This window comes from Ambystoma mexicanum, chromosome 9 (genome assembly GCF_040938575.1).
Source record: "Ambystoma mexicanum isolate Mex_15411 chromosome 9, UKY_AmexF1_1, whole genome shotgun sequence".
Lineage (NCBI taxonomy): Eukaryota > Metazoa > Chordata > Amphibia > Caudata > Ambystomatidae > Ambystoma > Ambystoma mexicanum.
Genome location: NC_090931.1, coordinates 308,459,580 through 308,485,151, shown reverse-complemented (window position 1 = coordinate 308,485,151; position 25,572 = coordinate 308,459,580). Strand labels below are relative to the sequence as shown.

The following is a 25,572-nucleotide window of genomic DNA, read 5'->3' as shown; positions in this document are numbered from 1 at the left end:
GCTGCCCACGTCTGTGCACTTTCATGTGCAGTGATAGAACTTTGGGGATTCATGCTTAAATAAATATCCAAAACAGGAAAATCTATGTCAGCCGCTGTCAGAACTTACTGGAGGATATCCTGACCATGATTGGGCAGAAATCCATGTACAAGTGACTGACAATAATCCTTTCAGGGCGTGCTCCCAGTGCATACCTTCTGTCGATGGTCAAAATGTTATTTGTCATCTGGGAGAGCTTCTACAAGCTGGTATCATTCAGGAGTCTAAAAGTCCCTATGCCTCTCCCATTTTGAGTACACATAAAAAGAACCATGATGGTTTGTCATAGATTTCCACAGGCTTAATAGCTGCTCAGTGCCTGATTGGTACACTAGACCTAACGTAAATGAAGCTTTGCTCTGTCTGGCTGTGAGCAAGTGGCTTTCATTGGTTGACCTGCACAGTGAATACTATCCGATGCCCATGAATCCGGAGGAAAGAGAAAAGACAGCATTCATATGTTTGTCTGGGTTGTACCAGTTCACTCCAAATGCCCGAAGGTATCTCTGGAGCCCCAGCCACATTTCAGCCAATGGGGTGCTCAGTGTGAGATATGCTTTTGATTAAGGTTTTGGGGTAGTGTGAAATACATAAGACACTTTGTCGTGGCAAAGGAATTGCTGTCAATCCCTCCAAAGGGTAGGCTTAGACCAGGCCCAAATCTAAACAATCTAAAGAGGATGGGTTGTTTTCTGGGTTTCTGTGGCTACTACCAATGTTTCATACAGCTCAAAAGAAGACCAGCGTTCAGGGCCCACTATCACCTCACAGAAATGTTTGGAGAATGCAGGATTTGTGCATGCATGAAAACCTTTAAAAATTGGTCAAGACACTCACAGAAGATCCTGTGTTGATGTATGCTGATTCAAAGCTCCTGTATGAACTGCATGTGGATGCCAGCCATGAAGATTTGGGAGCAGTCCTCCATCAAGAACAAAGAATGTTGAGACTGATGGTGTGTGCCAGTCATGTGCTGAACCCAACAAAGAAAACGTACCTAATACAAAACGTTGGACTTCTGGTCTTGAAGTGGTTGTGACTGAGACGTTTCATCACTATCGCCGTGGTGGGTCATTTACAGTTTGAACTGACAACAGTCTGTCAACTTACATCCTAAGGTCTACCAAGAAAGACTCCACAGGGCAAAATTGGTGGCTTGCCACTCAGTTTTCACACGACTTTCCGATGGTGTATCGTTCTGAACTGACATATGTAGATGCTATATTGGCTTCCTCTCCAGACCAGGATACTTTCAAGACTGCATGCATCATCTACAAAACGGTCACGAGTAGCACACCGGCGTACCTTGGGCTAAACTCCACATATCGGATGGCACACGCTACTTGTCCAGCAAAGCAACCAGCCAGCTTGAATCACAACTTGTCCGCAAAGAGGGGACTTGCAAACAATCCTTCTCTTGTCACGCACCCACCCTCTGGAATTCAATCTCAGTATTGTCACGGAATGCCCCAACAATTCTCTAATTTAGCAATTCTCACAAAACGTGGCTTTTTCACCAACAGCTGACCATGGCTAATCCAGTGGGTGCACAGAATGCAACTTGCAGTACTGCATTACTGTTAAAATATGCCTGTCCAAACGCTGGCTATCCAAACCTTGTACAGCGCTCTGCTGCTTTTAAGCTAGGTCCGCACTTGAATCAATAGCATATATGAAAATAAATAAATACTGATGCTCTCTCCAATTGACCCAAGGGTGTGGAGAATTGTATTCAGGCAGGCTGGGCAATTGTTTTGTCCGAGGAAGCAAGAGCAAACTGTAGGGGCAGCTCCAACTCCTCAGCAGATACGAGTGGTACACCATCTAAGAGTGATTGCAGAAGGAGAACCAGTGGCTCACTGCAATATATCCAGTGCGAGGCCACCATAACTGATCCAGCTGACTAGGCTAGGAGTTAGCCAAGTGCAGCTCAAATGAGTGATGCTGTCATAGCTGGGTTTCTGCAAGTCAATGAAGGAGTGGGAGCGATGCCTCTGCAAATCAAGAAGATGCTAAAAACTCACATCTTGGGAACACAAAGGAAGATGATGGATCTTGGGGCAAGGAGTACTGTACAAGGAGAGCCACATTTGAGAGTTAGTTCCATATATTATCCTGCCACTGGAGATGTGCCCTGCTGTACTGCATGCACTGCATTACTATCATAGACACCTGGGGTCTTATTCTCTACTAGCTCCACTATCCTCAAGTTGCTGCTGATGTGAAGCTATACTGTGTTCCTGTGTCTAGTGTACCAACTGAAAGACTGACCGTCAGCCTGCTGTTTACCTTCATTGCCTGCACAGAAAAGGACACTTGACCTTTATATGCATTCATTTCCTGACCTTGTAACTTTACAATGAAAGCATTCAAGATATTTTGGTGATAAGGGATCATTACAACCATTATGCACAGGCCTATCCCATGAAAGATCAAGAAGCAACCATGGCAAATGAGATGTTGTGGGAGGAGTTTATTTTGTACATTACGGTTGGCCTGTCTCTTTGCATGCAGATCAAAGTAGACATTTTGAATTAAGGCTCATCTATGAAATTCTGATTTTAATTGGAGAAAGGAAAAAATACTTCTCCCTTTCAACCTCAGTAGAGTGCTCAAATGGAAAGATGGAACAGGGCATTGCTGGACCCGCAAGGCACTTTACACATGGAAAATAAAACTGATCTGAGCCAGCATGTGTCCACTCTTGTCCATGCCAACACTTAATGATGCAACTGGAGTTTCCACTTACCTGCTAATGTTTGAAAGAGTCCCGCCTTCTAGTCAATTACCGTTTTGAAGTCGCACCACATGGTGTAGGGATGGAGAAATAACAAACGGGTGACGAAACTACAACCGCTGCATCTATCTCACCAGGATTTTCTTTAGAGAAGGCACTTATTTCAATAATCATCTGGAACTGCGTAGCTGCTTTCAAGTGCAAATGTCCCCATCACTTTTTATCACTGAAACTTTAACATTAAATCAGGAAGACTTTCTGGCATTCACCATTGATAGAGACACCTATCCAACGGACTTGTTAAAAAGGTAATTCAGAGCCCCCAATCTTAATGCCATGTGCTGGTGCAGTGGGGTCCAGGACACGGCCTCATCCTATGAAGCGAGCGGAGGCTGTTAGGCGCCCAGAGCACAAGGTCCTGTGCAGCTGCACAGCAGCTCATGCCTCCCGCCACCATTGGCATACCTGCCCATTTGTTTGAAACTCTGTTTTAGGCCCATAAACAACCAGTTGAGGGTTGGCAAATACTGGATGAGGATTCAAGGCGGCCAAGAGGAAGGGGGTTATTTCTCTTCCAGGCCTTCAGCAGTGTAGAAGAGATGGCAATCAGATTTTGCAGTGGCATCCAGGGATGCTGCTGGTTGAACACTGCCATCTTTTCTTACATACAGTAACTGGGCACAAAGTCAGTCATTTTATTTTCCTTTGTCGCTTCAGTATTTAATGTGTGTATCGATCTAGTGCTTTTTTTGTAACTTTCTGTTAATTAGTTAGCTGTGGTAAGAATTCCTCCTGCAGTGCAGTCTCAATTGAAGCATGCAACGCTACGACATGGACCTCCACGTCCTTTGCAATTCATAGGTATTGCACAGCACATGGATTTCCCTTTCCTCCGCATTTACGCAGGTAAAGGCCTGCTTGGATTCCCTCGCTGTAAGAGGTCTTTATATACTGGGGAGCACTGGGGTGTGGTCATTCCCATCCTTAGAACATCTTCCTCCATACCAGTTAGAACGAACATAAAATATTAAAATGTTCCTGTGTGATGGTTGACCAGCAAAGCTGTGGAACAATGGTCCAATGTCGTTTGTTATGCTTCTATGCAGAATTGAGGTGTCTTTGGGTTTGAGAGTGGGGCTTTACTGTTGCCATAACACTGTGGTCACTCGTTGAGTTCATGTAACCCATTAAGGTTTTATTTTTTCAGGGCACTAACATTGCAGCTGGTAAGGCCGCCGGGGTTGTGATTGCCACTGGTGTGTTCACGGAGATTGGAAAGATCAGGAATCAGATGGCCGCCACTGAGCCAGAGAAGACCCCGCTGCAGCAGAAACTGGATGAGTTCAGCGAGCAGCTCTCCAAGGTCATTTCCCTGATCTGTGTGGCTGTCTGGGTCATCAACATCGGGCACTTCAATGACCCCGTCCATGGTGGGTCTTGGTTCCGGGGAGCCATTTATTACTTCAAAATCGCAGTGGCGCTGGCCGTGGCAGCCATTCCTGAGGGTCTCCCTGCTGTGATCACCACCTGCCTAGCCCTAGGCACCCGCCGCATGGCCAAGAAAAACGCCATAGTGAGGAGCCTCCCATCTGTGGAAACGTTGGGCTGCACGTCAGTCATCTGCTCCGACAAGACTGGCACATTGACCACCAATCAGATGTCGGTCTGCCGGGTAAGTTCTCATCTCCCTTTCTTACCTGATTGCAATGAACAATGCTCTCTTTGTACTTGGTCCAGCCCATCTTGTAGTTTTATTAGAAGTGTTTATTCATGGAAGGTAGACTTTTTATGGTGCCAAGAAACTTTATAAATCAACAGGATGCTATCTCATGAATAAAGCTTCCTTCTCCACCTAGCAGCGGTATGCAAGCTGGCTCCTCAGATAGTTTGGACTACCAATCTCATGACCCCTCACCATCGATTATGATTGTTTGGGCTGCTGGGAGTTGTAGTCCAAAACATCTGATGATCCAGAGGCTTCGGACTCTTGGTTCAGAGAAGAAGGGATGTAGTGTCCTGTCCGGTGTCTGTCACCTGCTATACTTGCTAAAATGTACTGCTCCCCGCCCAGTCATTGATGCATTTTGAGTGGGCAAAGGAGAAGCTTTCCTGTCCAACACTGTCTGCCACCCACCGTTGATGCATTCTGTCAGTTGAGGTTCTGCTGACCAGTTCTTGAGTGTTGTTGCGCAGGTAGGACAATGCCAGCCACCAAATGCCAAGTCTTGTTTACTGCCGCCACCCCATCTTCTCTCTCGCAAAAAGGATTTTGAAAATGTCTGTTTATTTTATTATATTTCATTATGGTCTTTAGTCAGATGGTTACACACCTAGAAAGTTACTTCAAAGCGCTGACTGTGACAAACCAGGTAAGAGGAGATGAGGTCAGAAGATTAAGACCATACATCCCATTATCGGGGCCATCTGCAGATGTGTCTTCAGCCTCCCTTACACCTCTCGCGAGTGGGTTGCAGGCAATATAGTTCCAGAATGATGAACCATGATAGCAGAGACATCTACTTCCGTAATGGAACAGGGTCTGCCAGTAGATAGGCCGACCGTCGAGGTCAAGTATCTGTGGTCTCCATGGCAGCCCCAGACCAGTGTCTAACTTTCAAAAAATGCTACCATTGGAATTAACCTGTTGTAACCACTTTAAATAATGTTACATGATTCTTAACAATGGGCCTCATTACGAGTTCGGCGGTAACCCGCCGGTGTAATTCAAGGTCTAGTAAATTGAGCACAAAAAAATAAATATTGCATATGATATATTTTTGTTTATTGAAGTGACACCCTTTAAAAATAGCGTTTAACTTTAGTGAACGGATGCATGTGATTGCTTTGTATAGAGATGCGAACATTTTGTTAGGAATTGTAACATAAACAGTGCCTTTTACCTTAAGAATCTCTGTTGAAATGTTTGTATGGAACTGCATATAGCGTCAATGATAAGAGTTCCCAAGTTTCCTGTGGCCACGCGTGACACTGGTATCCAAGCTGTTTGTGCTTGGAATTCTGGGAATTGTAGTTTTCTTATATTTAGACAACAGAAGAAAAACCAGGACTGGATGGCCTTCTCGTGCATGGCCACAGTAAACCTGAGAGCTCTGTAATGAGCGCCGCGGCATGAAATGATTAGGGGTGCTACAGCTCTAGTGTCACAGCCAGTGCGCATCACTCTTCCTCCTTCTCAAACTCCTGTCAAAGTACCATGGTGCAGGCTGTTGGGAAAAGATGGCTCCCCTTCATTGTCGGTGCAAAGGTTTATGGGGCCTCAAGTCTACTGCCATTTCCCCTCCCTCTTCCAACAGTAATAGATGTGTTGCCTTAGGGGCCAATTTGTCTCCCAGTAGGACTCTTTTGCTGTCGGTGTCTTAAGCGTAACGTGGGATTGCCTTCCTGTATCTCCAGCCCTGGGTCACGAGCCCGATCACATAGACTTTGTTTGTGCACTGACTCCCCTATTTAAATTTTGAGCGAGCCATCAAAGTGCAGAGGACCTGTTTCTCGGTTGCTCTGGACCGTAACCTGGGATCTTTAGACAGCTCGAAGGTTTTCAAGAAAGCCCTGAAGGTCATCCTTCCAAGTAGGTACTTGAGTGCACTCTGACACCAACAGGACCATCCCCTCACGGGAAACAAGCAATTGCCATGTGGAAACCTCAAGCAGCCACTAACCGAGACCAGATGGGAATGAGTGTCCAGGTGATGACGTGTACACCCACCATAGTTCAGATGGTACCTTTTCCCTGATCTCCACGGTCCCCAGCCCCACGGCCTCCAAAGAGCAATGCTGTAGCCCCATTTGAAGTAACTTAGTCACACCTAGGTTAAACCTTGTACTATCAGAATACGGGAGCATAGCAGAGTGGAACATTTCACACTGGCGTACGCGTGTCCTGGAAATGACACGAATTTGCGTGGGCATTTGTCTGCACCTGGTGGGCCAGAGAGTAAGTGCTGTGCAGCTTTTGCATGGGCACGCCGCGGCAAGCCAAGGCAGTGTCCCGGGTGCAGGGGAACATACATGCAGCTAGTGGCAATGGGATAGGGGGAAACTTCAAATCATGTGCACCGGATGGGCAGGTGCTATGGAGGTTATGGGACTGGACAGAGTTCTTCAGCAAATTAAATCAGTTCTTGGGTATTTATTTTGATTTTAACACTTGAAACGTACTTAGGGCGTGTTATCTTACATACATGATTAACATATGTTTAATATAGGCAGATGTGGCATAAAGTTATTCTTTAAATGGCAACATATTTCAATACTGCGTGCCATTCCTAAACAAATACCTGCTAATAAAGAGCCAGCCCTGTATCATTTATCCTTTGGAATATAGTTACTTGTAAGCATAATGCTTTATTAATGAGCAATTAGTGAACCGATGTTGTTCTGTGACGATCCTCCAGTAAATCTTTTCTAAATAAGGATCATCATATCCCGTCATAAAGTTAATGTTAAAGGTATTTGTACCGCGCACCGTCACCAACGGAATTGGTCCCCAGGAGCTCAGGCGGATCTGCAAACAAGAAGGTGGGGCGAGGTGGGGTTAGTCGGGTGAAGAGGGAGCAGGAAAGTGAGAAAGGTGATATCCTGTTGCCAGCTTCACTTCGGTTTTCACTGTGCGTTGAGCTTGAGTGTGACTATTGGATCGATGTGAGTCCTCGTGTGCTGGTGGTGCGACCCATGTGGTGTTTGTTTGTTGGTGCGGTGTGGTGAAGTGCGTGCGGGCTGCTCTGCGAGAAGGTGGTTGTGTGGATTTTTGTGTGAGTTAAGTATGCAGACATTTGATCTTAAGTGTTAGTGGGTTATATGTCTCTTAGTCCTTATAATTCATGTTCTGTGTATCTGGTTTTTCTATGGAGTAGGCATAGTCTTTCTCATTTCCTTTCCTGTCCATCTAATTGAAAGCAGTGATGGCGTGGAAAGTTCCCAGCTGTGTTATTTTCGACCTTTGTGTACCAGGTTGAGGCGTGCATTTTCCCCAATCTGGTATTGGTGCTGTATTTTTACATACACTTGCTCTCTTCCTATCTATTTCCTGTCAGTGATCCATTGCTGCCTGTGTTTACTTTGTAGGCCAGGGTACATATCATCCTTACCCTTCCATCCCAATCTCTTTGTGATCGATCTTTGGTATGATTCTAGCATGTGAGCAATTAAAGTACTTCAAACTTCGCAAAGGCTAGATTTCTGTTTAGGACTTTTGCTGACAGAACACTTTGGACCATGTACAATTGTGCATGCCTGTATGGGTCTGTAGTCTCTACGAGAACAACAATCCCTCCAGATGTTCACAATAACCACTGGCTCAGCAAATAGCTCCAATTTAGATTGACTGAATTGACATATATCTTGGCTCGCTCTCCTGAAAGCATTGAGTGGATTTGGCCAGGGGGTAAAGTCCTGGAGACCTTGGTAAGGCATAAATCATGCATGTAGCCGGTAAGATAGCTCAGCAGGTTAAACGCTTGCTGCTTTTATCTATGTAAGACCTGCAGGTCGCAGGTTCGAATCCTGGCAAGGCCAACTCAGCCTTTCATCCATCCAAGGTCAATAAATGGGCACCAACCTATGTACAGCTTTTAAGCGTAAGCGCTATATAAAAAAACAAATCATCATCATCATGTTTTACGTGGCATAGGTAAGCCACGAAATAACTACGCATAGATGCATTGCTAATAATAGCAGCTGTAGCCTGATATATTATCTATATAGTCTAAGGGTTCTACTGCCATTAACCAAGACTCATGCCAATAGCTCAAAGATCCTAAAGTGGGGTTAAGGGTGCTCATCCTCCCCGGCGTCAGTACTACCGGAACACCTGATTAAATGGGAGATGGAAATCTTCACATATTTGGATATACAAATTGGGTGAAACTTCTCATACACATTTAAAGTCAATACCCTGAAAGCCATAGAGGGGATAAAACCATCTGCTGTGTTCTGCAACTGACTGCCCTTATCCTTGATGGGTGAAGTTCTGATGATGAAAATGGTCATTTTGCCCAGATTGTTATATTATTTTACCAATGTACCATATACAACACCAAGATGCCCTTTAATGATATTGTCTAGTACCCAAAGGGCCACTCTGGGAGAAGGGATGCAGGAGAGTGGCCCTAACAACACTGCAGAGAAACTTCGAAGAGGGAGGCCTGCAAATGCCAAACGTTGATGGGCACCCAGCTGCAATGTGTGGCCCAATGGCTGCCAGATGACGTGACGCCTGAGATACGGCTTCTGGCAGGCTCGGTTCACCCCAGTACACTCAAAGAAGTGCTATGGCTAAAAAATGACAATAGTGGTCGTGCCACATGATAAAGCGGGGAAGGCACATTTGGGAATGAGCATGCGAGCTCACAGGGGATATGCACCCATATTCCCTGCATATACCCCAGAGCTGGATACTGGAATCCAGAATTCTGTGTACGGGAAAGTGCTGGGGATATAGGCAACGAAGGGACTACTGGTGTGGGGGTGATCTGTTTGTTGATGGCCAATTATCACCGTTTTCAGACCTATGTGGCAGTTGGCAACTCGATCACGGCCAATTCCTGTTCTATGCAGGCCTTACAGGTAGAGCTTGTGAAACCCGGCCCAGTTACCCAAGGAGCCAGAGCGCTGTGTGGTGCTATCAGGTCTATATGACGTTCGTAACAGGTGCTGCCCCACCTTCACTATCTATAACCTCTTGTTAGGGAAACATGGGTGTAATTTTAGGGGGGACATGGGTGTTTGTCCCCCCAACTTTCATGGTACACCATTTTGTCCCCATTCATTTCGCTGGGGGACCTTTATTTGGCTGTCATGTCCCCCCCAACATTTTCAGAAAGGTTACTCCACTGTAGGGAAAGTGGTGAAGCCTGAGCTCAAAATAAAAGCCGGCTGGGATCGCGACATGAGGATGCCCCTCGAGGACAAAAAATGGGAGGCAATGTTCCTACACCAAGGCGGTGTCTCGCAATGCGTGACTAAAACAAGTGCAGTATAGCATTATAGCATACTACAAAGGACATACCTGAACCCAATAACGCTTCACAAAATGAACCCCAACCAACCAACAGAGTGCCCTAAGTGCCGGAAAGGGGACACTTTGGTTTCCCAGTATGATATGGGAATGCACACGCTTGAGACAGTTCTGAGAGGCAGTGTTGGTAGAGATAAGCGGTGCAGTGCCACGTCGATAGACTTGACACCACTGATGTGCTTCCTAGGACAATTACTCCAGAAAACAACTGAATGGTGGACTTGGCCTCGACTCAGGCAAAGGGACGTATAGGTATTTCATGGTATGGTCCATTTGGTCCTAAGATTGCCGACTGGAAGAGGGACTTACTGAAGTGGGCAAAGTGGAATTGTCGATGTTGATACGATTAGAATTGACATATGCCAATGTACATGTGTCAAAAAGGGCAGAATCGGCAATACCGCTGGAGGGCTTACTGTACCCTTCCGATGTCAGACCGCCTTGATTTTATAAACAGTCAGATGTGTATATATGCCTTCGGTTCAAAGGGGTAACATGAATGGATAGCCGGAAGGACTTGATAGTAGGCGGTGCAGATCTATCGGGGGTTGTTGGCATGTGTAACTAAGAAGTGTACCTGGGGGAGGACGGGGAGTTGGTTGAGCTATTATATTGGTATTCTTGTGTGTTGGCACTTCATGCGACAAGACATTAATACCTTTCTTGAGGTTGTATGGAAATTTGGTATGCTCTTGTAAAAATGCCATTAGATTTTTTTTTTAAAAAGATTGCCCGTCCTCTTCTGATAGATATTTTTCGCGGGGAATATTTTTCGTTCTTCCCAAGCATGTGACCGATCTGGAGCAGGTTTCATTTCAAAGAGTGAGGTCTTAACTTTGGAAGAACTTCCAAAACAGATTGATTCATGGTTGGCTGTTTTGTAAATCATAGGATTTTAAGGCACGGCATGTCTTCGCTTAGCAGAGAATTGGCACCCTTTGAAAGGCTGGGTCTATCTGCCAGGCAGCTTGGTATATTATGGTGGACAGTGTTCTAAATTAGGCAACCATGGTTGAGGTTGAAGTAGATTCAGAGCAGAGGCAGTTCAGGGAAATAAGGACATGTCCCATGGTTACAATGGTGCATGCCTGACATTGCTCTTGATTGTATGGCGTGTAATACCTTGGAGGAGTGCGAGTTTACTTTTTGAGAGGGTCCATTAGTAGTGAGAGTCCTACTCTGTTCTGAACAGAATTTGTTGATGCGACTGCTGAGGGAATTTCCAGGTATTCATGTTTTAATCTAGTTTAGTGGATTTAGCTGGAGATGTATTAGAAGGGGCCTATTGCTTAAACAGTTGGCATATCATGCATACATTGCAGACCGATATTAGTTTCAGTGATTGCGTGCTTTGGCAATAACGGCATCATGAATTCACAACTATTACAATGTATACAATTACCAATAAATATCATTAACAATCCATTAACATACTTACTTATGAAATAAAAAATAAAAAAATAACAAAACACAACTGTCCCATTAGTAATACTCCTAAAACATCCCAACAAGTAGCAAAAATGATGTATGAGTCCCCACCCACTCATATATAAAACAATCCATAGGAAGTTGGGGGGAGCGGATGGGGGGAATCCCCAGAGCTATACATTTATTTATTTTTAGGATTCTGCTTTTTCTATTAGCACATCTTCTCCCCTTGTGATCTTAATTTGAGCGTCGTTCTTAATTTCCATCCCAGCCACAAGTGCTGAATTTCTGCCCATGGATGAGCCCTAGTCAACAGTAGAACAATTAATCGTACCCCTTACAGAACACACCACCAATTGGCATTGAACAAGGGCATTAAAAGTGAACTTCCTATGCCATAATACAATGGGCAGTATACAAACAAGTGTGCAATTATTTCCAAAGAGAGATTATCTCAAGAACAGACAGAAAAATAAGTCTCGCCCCCTATCCATTTGTCAGTCATTGTTGCCAATTGAACAGTGCCCACCCAAAGCATCAAATATAATCTCCTTGGCTGAGCTAGGATTCCCGATCTCAAGTAGTCCTCCCTCACCGGATTAAGCCTTCTCTGTACATAGGCCCTTCCCATAGGGGTCAGAGGAAATTTCCGAATCTGCTGCCAAGAGGTCTCCCGGCGTATCCCCAAATCCCTTTTGGCAACATGCAGGGGATAACTAAGCTAACCGGGGGAGATCCCTGCCCCCATGCAAAGCCCTCACCTCCATCGTGTGTTCCTGGTAGACTGCCCCCCCCTTCTGTAAGGTTCAGCGGCCACAGCCTCACCCCTCACCCAATACTCTAGGTGGGGCCATAGCCTTGCCACCTCGTTTGTCACAGGCATTCCAGCTCCATCATTTGGCGAACATTGGTGTACCAGTTCCAGGTGCAATGGTCTCAAAAATGGTTGCCGGCTACCACCAACCTGAGACAGCTCTCATGATCCCGTAATTTTATGCCAACTAGGACAGCTGACAAAGCCTTGGCTCGGTGTGCCACCAATGGAGCTTCAGTCACCTGCCCGAAAAACACCAAACTCCTCCCCACACCTGGGCACTGACCTTGCCGCCCCACCTGTCAAATGCTGAAAATCGTACACACACAGTCAAAAAGGCACCTTAGCCACTATATGCTCCCCTATTTTCAAGTATCAAGAAGACATTGCATGGTCAGTTCATGTCAATTACATGCGTGGTTTGCACGGGGATCAACAATACATGCATGATTAAATTCAAAACAATGCAAAGCAATGAAGGTTTATTCATTTACCACTTAACCCCGCATTAACTGGCGGTTCACGACCTCTGCAAGCCCTCTGTGCTGCCAAGGTCATGCAAGGGTAGGATCGTGGCAGATATGCTTTAATTGTGCAGTGGACATTTAAATGGCACTAAACCAGTCATCTGTACTCTGCTTGGGAGGTGGGGGGTGCAATATGCACCGTTGAATGGTGCTGTGTGAGTTGGCTCTCGGTTACTAGTTCATGTGGCAACCTAGTAGGCAGCAGTAGTAACCTGGTTGGTGGCAGGGAGAGCACCACCCAGATGAATATACCATGTGCCAACCCCCAAAGTATTCACCCCAAGGGGCGTTATTACATCACAAATGCAATTTCACACACTTATCACACACTGGCATGCATTTTGACTATTCTGTGCTGGGGTTAGAGACATCAGCAATCGGTTACAATGACAACCATGTAACAACTTCTTACCTAAAGACACTCAGCAGGTCACCTACCAAATACAAAAAAACCTGTAGCACTACAGGATATCCCCAACAAAAATATCGCCGTAGATATGGCCGTTTGGTTCGCCATAGGCAATATTTTTGTTGGGGATATTATGTGGGAACGGGAGTAAAAAAAATTATGTGGGGGTTGCGGGGGTGTCCCCCGCAGGGTCCGTGTGTGAATTTCGCCGCAATAATATGGCGATATTTTTGCATCGCGATATTTCCGCGGCGGAATTAACACATGCAACCAAAAAAACGTATTCACTCGGTGCCAAAATCATCAGTTGTGTTAATCTGGCACATTTCCCAGCAGATAATGTTGCTTTTTATGCCTGCTCACATTCAAGGCTCGTGTCACCACTTAATTTGCTATGTTCATCAGAGTTGTTTTATTTTGAATTAGCATGCTCGTATTTCATTGCTATAAAGAGTATATGGTTTTCTCTCTGGTTTATTAGGGCAAGGTTTTCAGGGTGTGTGTGTGTGTATGTGTGTGTGCGTGTGTGGGTGTACGTCAGTCAAGCAGTGCTGGATGCAGGGCTGTAAGGATCTGGCTGCCGCTCTGTTGAATGTGTGGTTTCCTTGGTGACTTACTGTAGCAGAGCAAGTGGCCCACATGAGCTCTGCATAATGAAAGGAGTGGGCGGCTGAAGGCATTAAGAAAGAAGAGTTCTTAAGTCAGTCGGGGGAGGCGAATCTCATCCTACAAGATGACACATTAACCAGTGAATTGCAAATTGATATTGAAGTGACGCAGCGAGCCTGCTGTATAATAAGGCTATGTGCTTTTGTAATGGAGCGATTTATTTATGTATTGGGGTTTTGTGGCTAGCTATGTTGTCATAAATTGCTTCAAAGCGCGTAAGGGAACCAGCGAACATTCTTCTCATGGGACGGGGTGTTCTGAACCCTTCTGCCCGGACACCGGCATGACGGCGACTCTGGTTCCACCTGAGGCAATGGATGTTGGGCCCGCAAGTTGAGAATTCCAAAGTCACCCTGGCCTGGTTCCCAGCACCTGGCAGAGGCCAGTCATATGACCTCAACACAGGCCAGTCCCAGGGTCCAGGCCTAACACCAGCCCACTAGACCATCAAGTCGGGCCAACACAAAGGGGTTAACGCCTAACTTGAACTTTAGAAATGACCTTCAAAGTAGAAGAGGGCGCCACCCCCTCTGCCCAGCTGAGAGCACAAAGCTCTCTGTGACTGGACCCAAGTATACAATGCAGGTAACAAAGGCTTTCTCTTTTAAAGGAAACCCTCTCCTTGCCTCAAACAAAGTAAGTGCAGGCCAGTGTGCAGCTTCCATTTCACCCAACACTTCAGAGGCAAGACGGTTGGTGGTCTGCAGGAGACCCAATGAATTCTATGGTTCCTCAAACGCCATCTTCCCACCCCTGACTTCCTGAACACAAGGTAGCAGAGATGGATGGCCAAGCTACATTACCAGTGCTCTCCAGCGAGCAGAATATACACTGGGGACACAATGCATCCTGTCTCCTACGCGCCCAACACCACAAACACATTGAAGGAGTTAGTCAAGTTGCCAGAGTGTTCCGAACGTGGAAGTTGCACACTGGAAATCACACAGACCCCAGCATGGAGGGCCAAAGGAGTGTGTGTAAAATCCAAGATGGCGACCAAGCCACTTATAGGCATTGATCCCACCACCCGGACTCAGATCAACCCCAGGTGCACTCAATGGCTCCAGCCAATCTCACCCTTCCTTTTATTACTCCTGGATAGTTCAGACACTCTGCAAAGAACCCACCTAGGGGGACGAGGGAAGGAACTATAAATAGAGCAGGTCCCTGTTGCTGGGTGTGAGGTACAGGAGCAGGAAGCCCACCTTTGGTGAAGCTTGGCGATTAGAGCGTGGTGGAAGACCCGTAGGTTACGGGAGGGGAAGAGACTAGAGACGTAGCTACACAAGAGAGCCAGAGGAGGTGGTGAGACGGTACAACGTCCATTCATTGCTGGGTTTTTTTCACTGCATTTTTTCCCGCAGATTTTTTTACCACAAAACAACCCATTGAAAAATATGGGGGGTGGGTAGAGGGATATAAGGTTTCTGTGTCTTTCGGGACTAGATTTCAAATCCGTGGTAATGAGGGTTTGAGGGGGTAACTCCCCCAAAAAGGAAAAAAATAAATTGCTGAGTTTTTGCAGCAAAAAATCTGCAGCAAAAAATGCTGCGAAAAAAAAATGTGCGATGGAATGACATGGAACCGGTGAGACTTGAAGCGGTGAAGGGTGTGAATGTAATAAAGAAGAGACTGGAGAGGAAGGAGGTGGCAGCTTTAGGAGTGGAGGCAACACTGTCACCATCAAGAGGGGAGAGGGAGGTGGCAGAATCAAAGGGGGAAAGGAAGGAGTGATCAGATCAGCAGTGGAACCAAATAAGATGAGAACACCAGCGGAGGGTGTTAGAGTTGTGGGCCACATGTTAGCTGGGAGAGGATCAGGCCAGAGAAACGGCACTCTCCAGTTAAGAGGGGCGAGAACGTCAGAGCCTGGGAATTGGCGCAGTACCACAGAGGCATGAGAGGAAGAGTGGGAAGCGAGGTCCGTGACATTCACAACTAAGCCTGAGGTTGTGTTTTAGAGCTGAATAAGGGATCAACTGGGAGGGGGATTCGAGGGCGGTGGTTTCAGCCGTGGCAGAATTCTGGCGCGACGATGAGGTGAGACCTGGGAGTATTGAGCAGCTACAGTCATTTCACATGATCGGCAAGATACCAGAGAGACCCCACCCTCTTCTTCTCGTAGACCTTGGACTAATGTAAATGTCCAGAGACTAATTCAGCAAAACCTTCCTCCTTGTGATGAAAATACATTTGCAAATTATTTCAGAGCCAATTTTTAAGCTTGCCATAATTCCTAAAACTATATAGGAGTGTTTGCTCATAGGCAAAAATGAAGTAGGCTCGTATTTGTACTCTTTGCTTCAAACCCACAAAGTGAAATGTAGACACAGGTATTGTGTTATGTAGCAAATGTACTGACTCAAGTGTTCCTTAGGCCAAACACTTGAGACAATATGGATTGTGTCAAACCCTGTTCTTCCATTCCATGTTATCTAAGCATGTACTTATGTTTTCACACTTGTGCTCATTTTTGATTATCTGTCCCCTGATGTGTATAAGACAGGTGGTGTGGTTTATGTTGGTTTAATCAAAGCAATGTTGTCTCCAACGGGTACCACGGTGCATCTTTCTAATTGAATACACCAGTGCTGCGTTTTCAACCATCACGCCCTGACCGTCTGCATGATGAATCAGAAACCACGTGTCATGTGATCTTGCCTCTCCTACGCTCATCCATCGTTTGACATAAGTGGCTCAAGTACAGCTGTTATCACCATTAACTCGACCAAACATTGATGCATTGTTGACTCCAATTCCCATCGGCCTCTCTCCTCACCCTTTCTGCTGAAGGGACTTTACTACTGATCCCATTGGCACGTTTTTGAGATCGGCCTGGCTGCAGGTCTGTGTAAGTAGCATACCTCCCTTGCATTAGTGAATCTGTCTCCGATTGCAGGGGCTTCCTTCCTTCCTTTCATATCAGAATAGTGTACTGCTCTATTCTGGTTTTATTCCGTATCTATAGTACCGTATGATACAATGTGGAAAATTGATGTGTGAATACCTAGACACACCTGAGCCTGCATATATTTTGATGGTATTTTTTCTCCAGATTGTATCCTATCACGAATGAGGAAATTCGTGATAGCACTGTACACGCACAAGCAATTTTGTGATAACTCTATATATGGTATGATTACCTTATTGTCGTTCACTCCAATTGAATGGATCAGTTGGGGTTATGGAAATTTAAAACTTTGTGTGATCAACAATAAAAAATGTTGTCAACACTGTAATGCTGACAGTGATTTGTTTTTGAATGGTTTTAGAGAATTGTGTATTGAAGTTTAATCCTGTTTACAATTGAAACTACATTATTATTAACGTGAAGGATTTTCCTCACTGTCAGTGAGGCATTTTTCTCTTACCTTTACTTAATCATAATTGAGACTACGGGTCGCCCTCAGAGTGCACTTGGGCCTACTATGTAGCGATACATAGTTCTGTTTCTGTCTATTCCGTATTTTAACAGTTACTTAATGACACACATTAAATGTTCATGTTCTACATTGTTGTTTTATAGTTTCATATACAAGATAAACCTGAAACGATGAATGGAAGGGTTATATTCAATCATAACACGTGGGGATTCCACTGGCCCGCTTTTCTTGGCCGGACAAATAGAAATTCTGCCCTCCCTCCAGAACGAGTACTGCACTACTGTATAAAATGCCAAACCAATGCTAGCCCCCTCCCACTATGAGGATCCGACCTACTCGCGAGCTAGGTTTGCACTAGAACTAATAAAATAACCAGTCTGCATCATTATAGAAGGACATCCAAACGAAGTGCTTAGCTAAGTGTTTGGCATTTCAACAGGGCGTGTTGGCAGTGTTTCCAGTCTTCAGCTGCAAAATTGTGTGACTGGCTCTTTAAATCCAAAAGGGGACATATGCAAGGTCCCGCATGAAGTGCCTAGCCAAGTTTTTGGTGTTTCAACAGGACGTGTTGGCAGTGTTTCCAGTCTTCAGCTGCAAAATCGTGTGACTGCCTCTTTAAATCCAAAAGAGGATATATGCAAGATCTTGCGCGGCCACGTGAAGCATTTAGCCAAGTGCTTGGTGTTTGGAGCCGAAGCCTGGACCTGAGCCAGGAGTTTCACATGAACTCAACATAACCATGAAAACGGTACTGAATTGAAAGAACAGAAATTGGGGCTCTTTCTCTCTAAATCCACAACTTAATTATTAAAAGCGGGGCCTATTGGTTATTGTATTACCCAGCGTCGGCAAAGGCGCACCTGAGGGCTGCGGCCTTTGAACTCTCTCGGACGACTGCTCTTACCCGGCCCCTGCCTTTGTGTCCCTTGTGATATTGGGTTAAAGCTCCTAAGGCGGACGGTGCTCAGACGGCTGGAAAGGCCATATTGACATTTGTTTCGGATACTTATCAGTGAAGGAGGGGAGCGGGATGGGAGTGAGTGACTGCGGGCTAAGGCCTTTGAGATCACCTGGAAAACTGTTTGAATAGTGTAACCTTTAAGCAAAGGAGTGACTGTGGGCAAAAGCCTTTGAGCTCCTTTGCCGACGGCCCGTATACGTCTTTGAAGGCTGCACTGATATTTAACACTGATTCCTCTCCAGTAAAGGAGGGGGACGGAGTGAGTGCCCGAGGGCATAGGCCCTGAACTCCCTTGGTGGACAAGTACACAGTCTTGTCTCTCATAATTGTCTTCTCCTATGTGTTGTTTATTGTCGTAATAACACCGGCCTATTGGAGTGGCGGCAGAGTCTGGACTTAATGAACTATTGTCCTTAATAGCCTCTGTTGTTTGAGAAAATGAAGAAATTCAAAGATACACAATAATCGAATATAAGCGCAATGGTAGCTTAAGGGAATTCCCCTATTAGACCAAAAGAATATAATTGGTCAGTAGTTTCATTTCAAACTAAATGGAATCTGAATTTTATTGTAGTGGACATATAAACTACACAGTGATGATGAGGAGAGAGTGATTGTGGGCCTTGATCCATTTAACTTGTGCTAAATTTAAAGGTCTACTCCTAATTGTTAGGACCAATTTTAGTATTGTGAAATCTATGCTAATCACAAATCATTTGATCTAAGTGAGTAGAGAATATTTTGTGTTTGGTCAGAGTGAGATATACTGTGGGTCATATGTATCCTCGTCTGGTATTGATTATAATTCTGCTGCCCTACAAGCACACGTTCTGTTGCCTTGCTTGCTAAACCATCCCTTATCAGTCAAGAGTGATTGTGGGTGAGGGCCGGTGGAAGTATATTGGCAAATCCAAGTATGTCACTAGCATTGACCAGAAACGAGCAACGAACAAGCTTAAATGAAAAGTCGATTGCTGTTGACCTGCCGGTCCCACAAGACAAAGTAGGGTCTGCACTGGTGAGCAAATTAATGCAAACAGTGCCAGAAATCCAACGAAATGCAATGTCACAGCATTCCTGAGTGCATTCCCCTGCCGAGGATGATTCAGTGCAAATTGTTAGTATCGATTTGGGCATTCAGGGGGAACAGATATCACATCAATCGAGTTCAGAACCCCAAAGGAACACAATGAGTTAAGACATCCACGTGTGTAGGGCTGGAAGTGAAAGCCAGACCTATGTTAAGACAATCTATGCACCGAAGTGTAACACCAGTAGCCGGTCAGAAGATCAAGGACTTTTTTTCCATAGGCAGGCTCAAGTACAGAAATTAGAACTTCTAAACCATTGAGAGCCGGCGAACTTGACTGACAACAGTATCCTCGAAGGAGCGGCAAATACTGTCTGTTTCTTTTGATATTGATCAGACGAGCTGCAAACAAAAAAAACTTTCAGCCAACAAAACCCTGAGCGTTGAGGGGGAAATGTTATCGATTCATGGTGAGATAACCAGGGGCTCCCCTCGCAAATCCTGGAATTGCTCACTATGGATAATATGGCAGAAGGACCAGATATTAGTGCTCCCAGGCTGTTGCACCATACACTGAGGGAAGCTGGTGAGCGAATTAAGTCATCATTACCATTAATCTAGTGGTAAACTCTATCCTCAGTGCTTCAGTGGAGCTCTATGACAATATTAGGGATGAAGTTAAGGCTCATACCCTAATATTAAGCAAATTGAATGCGAGCATGGATATACTAAGTGATTGGGCCTTTAAACAGAAGCAAAATACTTCTCCTAGAATTGACAAATGGGTGGGAACTATGGAGCCTACTCCCAACACCATAAACCAAGCTATGAATGATGGAGCACAGATCTGATCAGAAGGGACCAGAAATAAGTTTGTTTGTTTGTTTGTTTTATTTATTTGTAAGGCGCACCTCACCCATAGGTAACAGGGCGCAGGCATTAAGAGGATTGTACAGCTTAGGTTACAGAATATACAGTAGATGGATCCCAAAGGGTTACAGTGTTGGGAGCATCGAACATTTAGGTCAAGACACCAAGGTATAGTAACATGTGAATATACATAATTTACAATTTATAGATAAATCAAAACATAGAGGTGAGAAGATATGGGATTTATACACAATTTACAATAGGAGGCGCAGTGGATGTGGTTAAATATCTTGTTAGGTATCATGTTGCTTGATCCAGCGGATAGTATTGGATCTGAATTGTAGGTAGGGAAGGTCTTCCCTTAGCGGTGGTGGTAGGGAATTCCAGAATTGTGCTGCTTTCACGGGAAAGCTATTCCCTCCAGCCATGGTGCGTTTGAATCTAGGGACGGTGAGGAGATTTGCGTTGGCCCTTCTAAGGGGGCGGCGGGTGGTTGGTCTGGTAAATCTTGTTATTATGTACTGTGGGGCCGCTTGGTGTAAGCATTTATGGGTCAAGGAGACTGATTTAAGGAAGATTTTGTCTATAGTAGAGAGCCAGTTGTACGATCTTCTCATCTCTGAGATATGTGTTTTCCTCGGGAGGCTTAGGGCTGCCATTAAGGCATTATTCTGCAGGATTTGGATTTTGTTTGTAATGTATTTATTGCTGCCTATGTAAAGCGCATTGCAATAATCCAACTTGGATAGGATCAGTGCTCTGGCTATAGTGATGCAATTGTTTGATGAGAGGAATGGTTTAGATGCTCTAATAAGTTTACAGGTATACTATGTAGCAGAGGCCAACGCGTTAACTTGTTTTTGGAATGTAAGTGTAGAGTCTAAATAAAATCCTAAGGTTTTGACCTCCTTAGCTACGGTGATGATGTTGTTGTCTATGACAAAAGAGGAATAGTTTTGGCCCAGTTTATTGAGGTTAGGTGTAGTGCCTAAAATGAGGAGTTTGGTCTTGCCTAGACCATGAGAGGCCATCCATGCCTGGATGATGAGGTACACATAATTTACAAAGGCCAAATCCTTGTCGTAATCTCCCGTCAACGGGATGAGGATCTGAGTATCATCGGCATAGTTCGTGTAGGTGATACCCAGGCCATCTAGATCGTCGAAAAGGGGCTTTGTAAAGATGTTATACAGTGTAGGGGAAACGCAAGAACCCTGTGGCACACCGCAAGTGATGGGCATGGGGTCAGCAGCTGCTGATGGTGAAAAGCCTTGCATCGTGCGGTTATTGAGGAAGGACTGGATCCATTCAGTTGCCTCTTGGAAGAAGTATACTGCCTACTGTAAGTGTGTGCAGAGGATCTCATAGTTGACTAGGTCAAATGCGGCTGAGAGATCGAGGAGTAACAGAAGAGCAGTCTTACCCTCGTCTCTCAGCTCATCTATCTGAGCCTTTAGATCTATAAGCACAGTCTCAGTCCCATGTTGAGGTCTGAAGCCTGACTGACGGACTCCTAGAAGGTGGTTAAGTTCGAGGTAGTGTTGAATTTGTTGGTAAGCTACTTTATCAAGGATTTTAAGGAGAAATGGCACTGTGGTGATGGGGCGGTAATTCGTGGGGATGGCAGGGTTAAGATTAGGTTTTTTAAGGAGAGGGAGGACCCAAGATTGTTTCAAGTTGTTAGGTATGATGCCGGTTGTGAAGGATGCATTTACAAGTTTCGTAATAAATGGTGAAAGTTCTCTGGCTGTGTCTTTTAGCAGTTGGGCCGGGCAAAGGTCTCCATGGCAGTTCGAAGGTGTGAGTGCAAGTATAACTTTTTCAACTTCTTTAGTGGAGACTTTGCTAAAGTTAAAGAGGGGGGTGGGCACAGGAGTAGACCTCGTCGAAGGTTGAGGAGTGGAGCTAGTGTTGTTCAGTTTAGAGGTGGAAGGGAGGGAATCTTTTTTGTTACTAATTTTAGTTTGCAAGGATGTAATTTTATTAGCAAGAGCATTTTGAATATTTGTGCACCAGTTTTTGTCCTTGATGCAGGAGTCAGGCGGCTGGACAGGAGTTTCTATTTCTTTCAGTATTGTGAAGAGCTCTTTAGTATTAGATTTTGCTTGAGAGATTTGATGGTTGTATGAGGTTTGTTTTGCAAGGATAATTTCTTTTTTATACTGGGAGGTTAGATTACCTAGTTTTATCTCATTGAGTTCAGATGGGTCTGATCTCCAGATTTTCTCGTAACGTCGTTTCTCCTTTCTAATAGCCTTAAGATGGGGAGAGAACCAGTTGTTCACATGTTTGCGAGGTTTGCTCTTTCTCACTTTAAGAGGTGCTATGGCATTGAGGAGGGATAACATGACTTTATTGTAAAGGTCTACCATAGTTGAGGGATTCATATGTTCTGGAATGGCATTGAGAGTCGGAAGGATCATAGGCATGAGGTTTTCAGGAGTGATATTTCTCTTATTTCTAGTTGGGGCAGCTGGAGCTATACTGTTGGGTTGCAGCGATGGTGTATGTTCTAGGGAGAATGTGATCAGGTAATGATCAGACCATGGCTGTGGGATTATGGAAGAGACTGTGAGCGGGCAATTATGCACAGCTAGCCAGTCCAGAGTTCTACCTTTGGAGTGGGTGGGAGCTGTAATTTTCTGCGTGAAACCTAGTTCCTCTAGGGAGTTGTTGATTAAAGTGGCATTGGCGTCTAACGGGTCATTGAGGCCGAGGTTAAAATCACCTAATGTGATGCATTGAGAGGAGTTCTTGAGATTATGTGAAACAATATTTGTTAGGTCATCTTCAAAAGATCCTAATGGGCCAGAGGGTCTGTACATTAGGTATATGGATACAGTTTGCGTATTAGATATGGTTAGCTTGGCCGATAAGGATTCACATGAGCTTGTGTTGAGTAGTGGTGAGAGATTCACTGATAAGTTATTTTTGGCTATGATAGCAAGGCCGCCACCTCGAGAGGTAGTGCGGTCGAGTCTTAAGAGGGTGTATTCATCTGGCACAGCTAGCATGATTGCTGGGCCGGCTGCAGGGTGTAGCCAAGATTCAGTGACAGCTAAAAGGTCTAAGTTTTCATTGTGTAGTAAGTCAGCTATATCGGTAGCATAGGCTACCACAGAGCGTGCGTTTATAAGGGCAGCTCTAATTCCAGGCTGGGGTGGTTTCGAGGTAGCTAGTTGTGATTTCAATTTGCAATTCAGGGGTATGATAGGTTCACGGAAGAGTCTGCTGTTAAGTTGGAGTGGGTGCAGGTGATGGCTTGAATTGCGCACGCTGCAGGCGGCGTTGCTATATGCTCGATTGCTTGGGGGGGTCATAGAGCCTGGGTAGTCTGGTGCGTAATTTGAGGTTCCTCTGAGAGACAGTGCATGGTACGGTAATCATGGCGCCTGTTTAAGGCATACTGCGCTGGTGCCGGTGTGGCTAGATTAATGGGCATAGTGTAGTCTTGTAGGGTAGTAATGTAAAGGAGAGTTCTAAGTAGAACAGTATATAGCATTGGTACGTACTTTGTGGGCGGCAACTAATAGGGAATCGGACAATATATTGGGAGTAGCCGATCTTAGTAGCATGCATATGTATAGCACAAGGATAGATTTACGGTATGCACTAAATAATAAGTCACCCAGATTCACTTTTAGCAGCTAAGGCAAATACTAAGGGTCAATTACAGTAAAAGCAAGCAATAGAGCACCTAGAATCGATTTTAGATAGAACATGAGCATGGAGTGTATCAGCAATAAAACTTTGCATAATGTAATTTAACGATGCATCTTTACATTAGGTAGTCTGGCATCGCGGAAGTATGGTCGTGTATAGTCTGAGTTGAGCTTATAGTTCTACAGTGTCAACTAATGAGACGGCTTCTTACCTCATCTAGGCAAGCTGATAATGGTTTAGCTTCCGAGCGGCTGGCGTGTGGAACAAGGGCCTATTCCTGTAGTAGCAGCATGTGGCAGTACTCAGTTACAAACGTTGTTTTGCAGTGGCGAAGGATAGATTGTGCCACTGTATGGACCAGAACGTGGAGCGCCAATAATTGGAGAGCAGCCTTTCAGTCCGTTGTGGTGGACTGTTTCTAAGGGCTGTGCTGGACCAGGCGAGTGGTGCCTCGCGTCTGAAGCGGCAAGACATGCAAAGACAGGTGCAAGTTCCTTAGAGGAGATCCTTGGAGAGGTTGATCCGGCTGTCGCCTTCCGGTAGCTTTGGGGCCCGGAAGTAGGCTCGGCGGCGTTGGGACGGCAAATCAGCTGCCGTGTATGCGTTGCTAGGCAACGTTGCGCTGACGAACAGATACCGCCATTTTGTATCTCACGGTGTGTTCGCAGCAGAGTTCCACATTAGGAGCGTTTGTTGTTAAAAAAGGGCCGTGCGGCAGAAATACTCATATGTGCACCTCTACAGTGCAGTGGTAGCAAGGAGGCACTAGACACCTTACCCTGCATACATGGAGGTGCGTGGTGAGATGCCGCTCCTCCTTCTTGGGACTGGTTCAGCAGAAGCAGGGGCTGCTAATACTAGTCTAATACTAACCACGGGTACATCAAAAGAATTTGGAATGCAAGAGGGATCCGTAAATCAGAATGAGAGTATATATTAAGAGAAGGGAAGCATGACGAAGCTGACCAGTTAAGTAAACAATAAAAAAAATCCCAGAAATAAATTGAAAAATTGGAGGGGAAATCAGCTTACATGTAACTCCAGAACATTTTTGAGAAACATACAGTGGGAGGAAAAAGAAGGGGAGGACAGTGACTCCAGTAAAACCATTAATGAAAAAACAAAGGGAGTTGCAGTTGAGGCACCCCCTTCAAAACATTCAAATATGGCATATCAAACCATTTTTGTAAAAAATGTATTATGTGTTTATGGTCACACATGACCTTTACACTAGACACTGCAAATACAACATTTTCATCATATAAAAACAATTACCTAAAGGAAATTAAGCTGAACCAATAACATATCTATCCATTTGCCAGCATTTGGATTATATCAATTGGACTAACAATAAACAAGCTGGCCAAATCCCAAAGGGCCACCATAACCTGCAACCCCATGAGGGGTGTAGGGCTGCAAAGGTGGTGGGGAGTCAAGCAAACAACAATATGGCTACACAGACAATATATATCGAAGGGTAACCTGGGCAGCAAATAGCCCATGAAGGAATACGAACTACTGATATCCCGGCTCCCCAATTGTCAGAACGTTCAAGGCCAGGGTCCTCCGATAAAGACAGTTAGAATACAGATCTAGAAAAAGCCAGTTTGGGTAAAAAGGAAACATTGTAGGGCGGGGAGAGAACAGTGGGCAGCCATTTTTAAGTGGCCAAATCTCCCAGGATTAATCTCTGTTATAGAGTAGAATGGACTGTAAAACAAATACCAAAAGCTAGCATACAGGGACCTGACCCAAAGAATGAGGAATTGGGCCCCTCTAGTACTGAACCCGGTGGATTGCCTGATTTAGGATGGGAACTAGGGGATGGAGAAAGGCTAACTACAATATTTGAGTTAAAGACAAGGGTTTCAGTAAGAGAGGGATCATCCAATAAGGACAATCCTCAGAAACATAATCAAATGGCTAAAGGATGTAGACCAGAGGAAGAGGACAATCAAAATCAAAAGGACAAGGAAGATAAGATACTATGTTTTGAACTCTGCTGG

At 45.0% G+C, this 25,572-nt stretch overlaps 1 protein-coding gene across 3 annotated transcripts in view; it reads left to right on the top strand.

The window, feature by feature from the left end:
- ATP2A3 (ATPase sarcoplasmic/endoplasmic reticulum Ca2+ transporting 3) overlaps nucleotides 1-25,572 on the top strand; it is a 680,492-nt gene that overhangs the window by 410,979 nt on the left and 243,941 nt on the right. For all 3 annotated transcript variants that reach the window (XM_069614715.1, XM_069614714.1, XM_069614716.1), the window contains exon 8: nucleotides 3,984-4,448. In XM_069614715.1, the coding sequence (XP_069470816.1) occupies nucleotides 3,984-4,448 (465 nt within the window). The remainder of the gene's footprint in view (nucleotides 1-3,983; nucleotides 4,449-25,572) is intronic.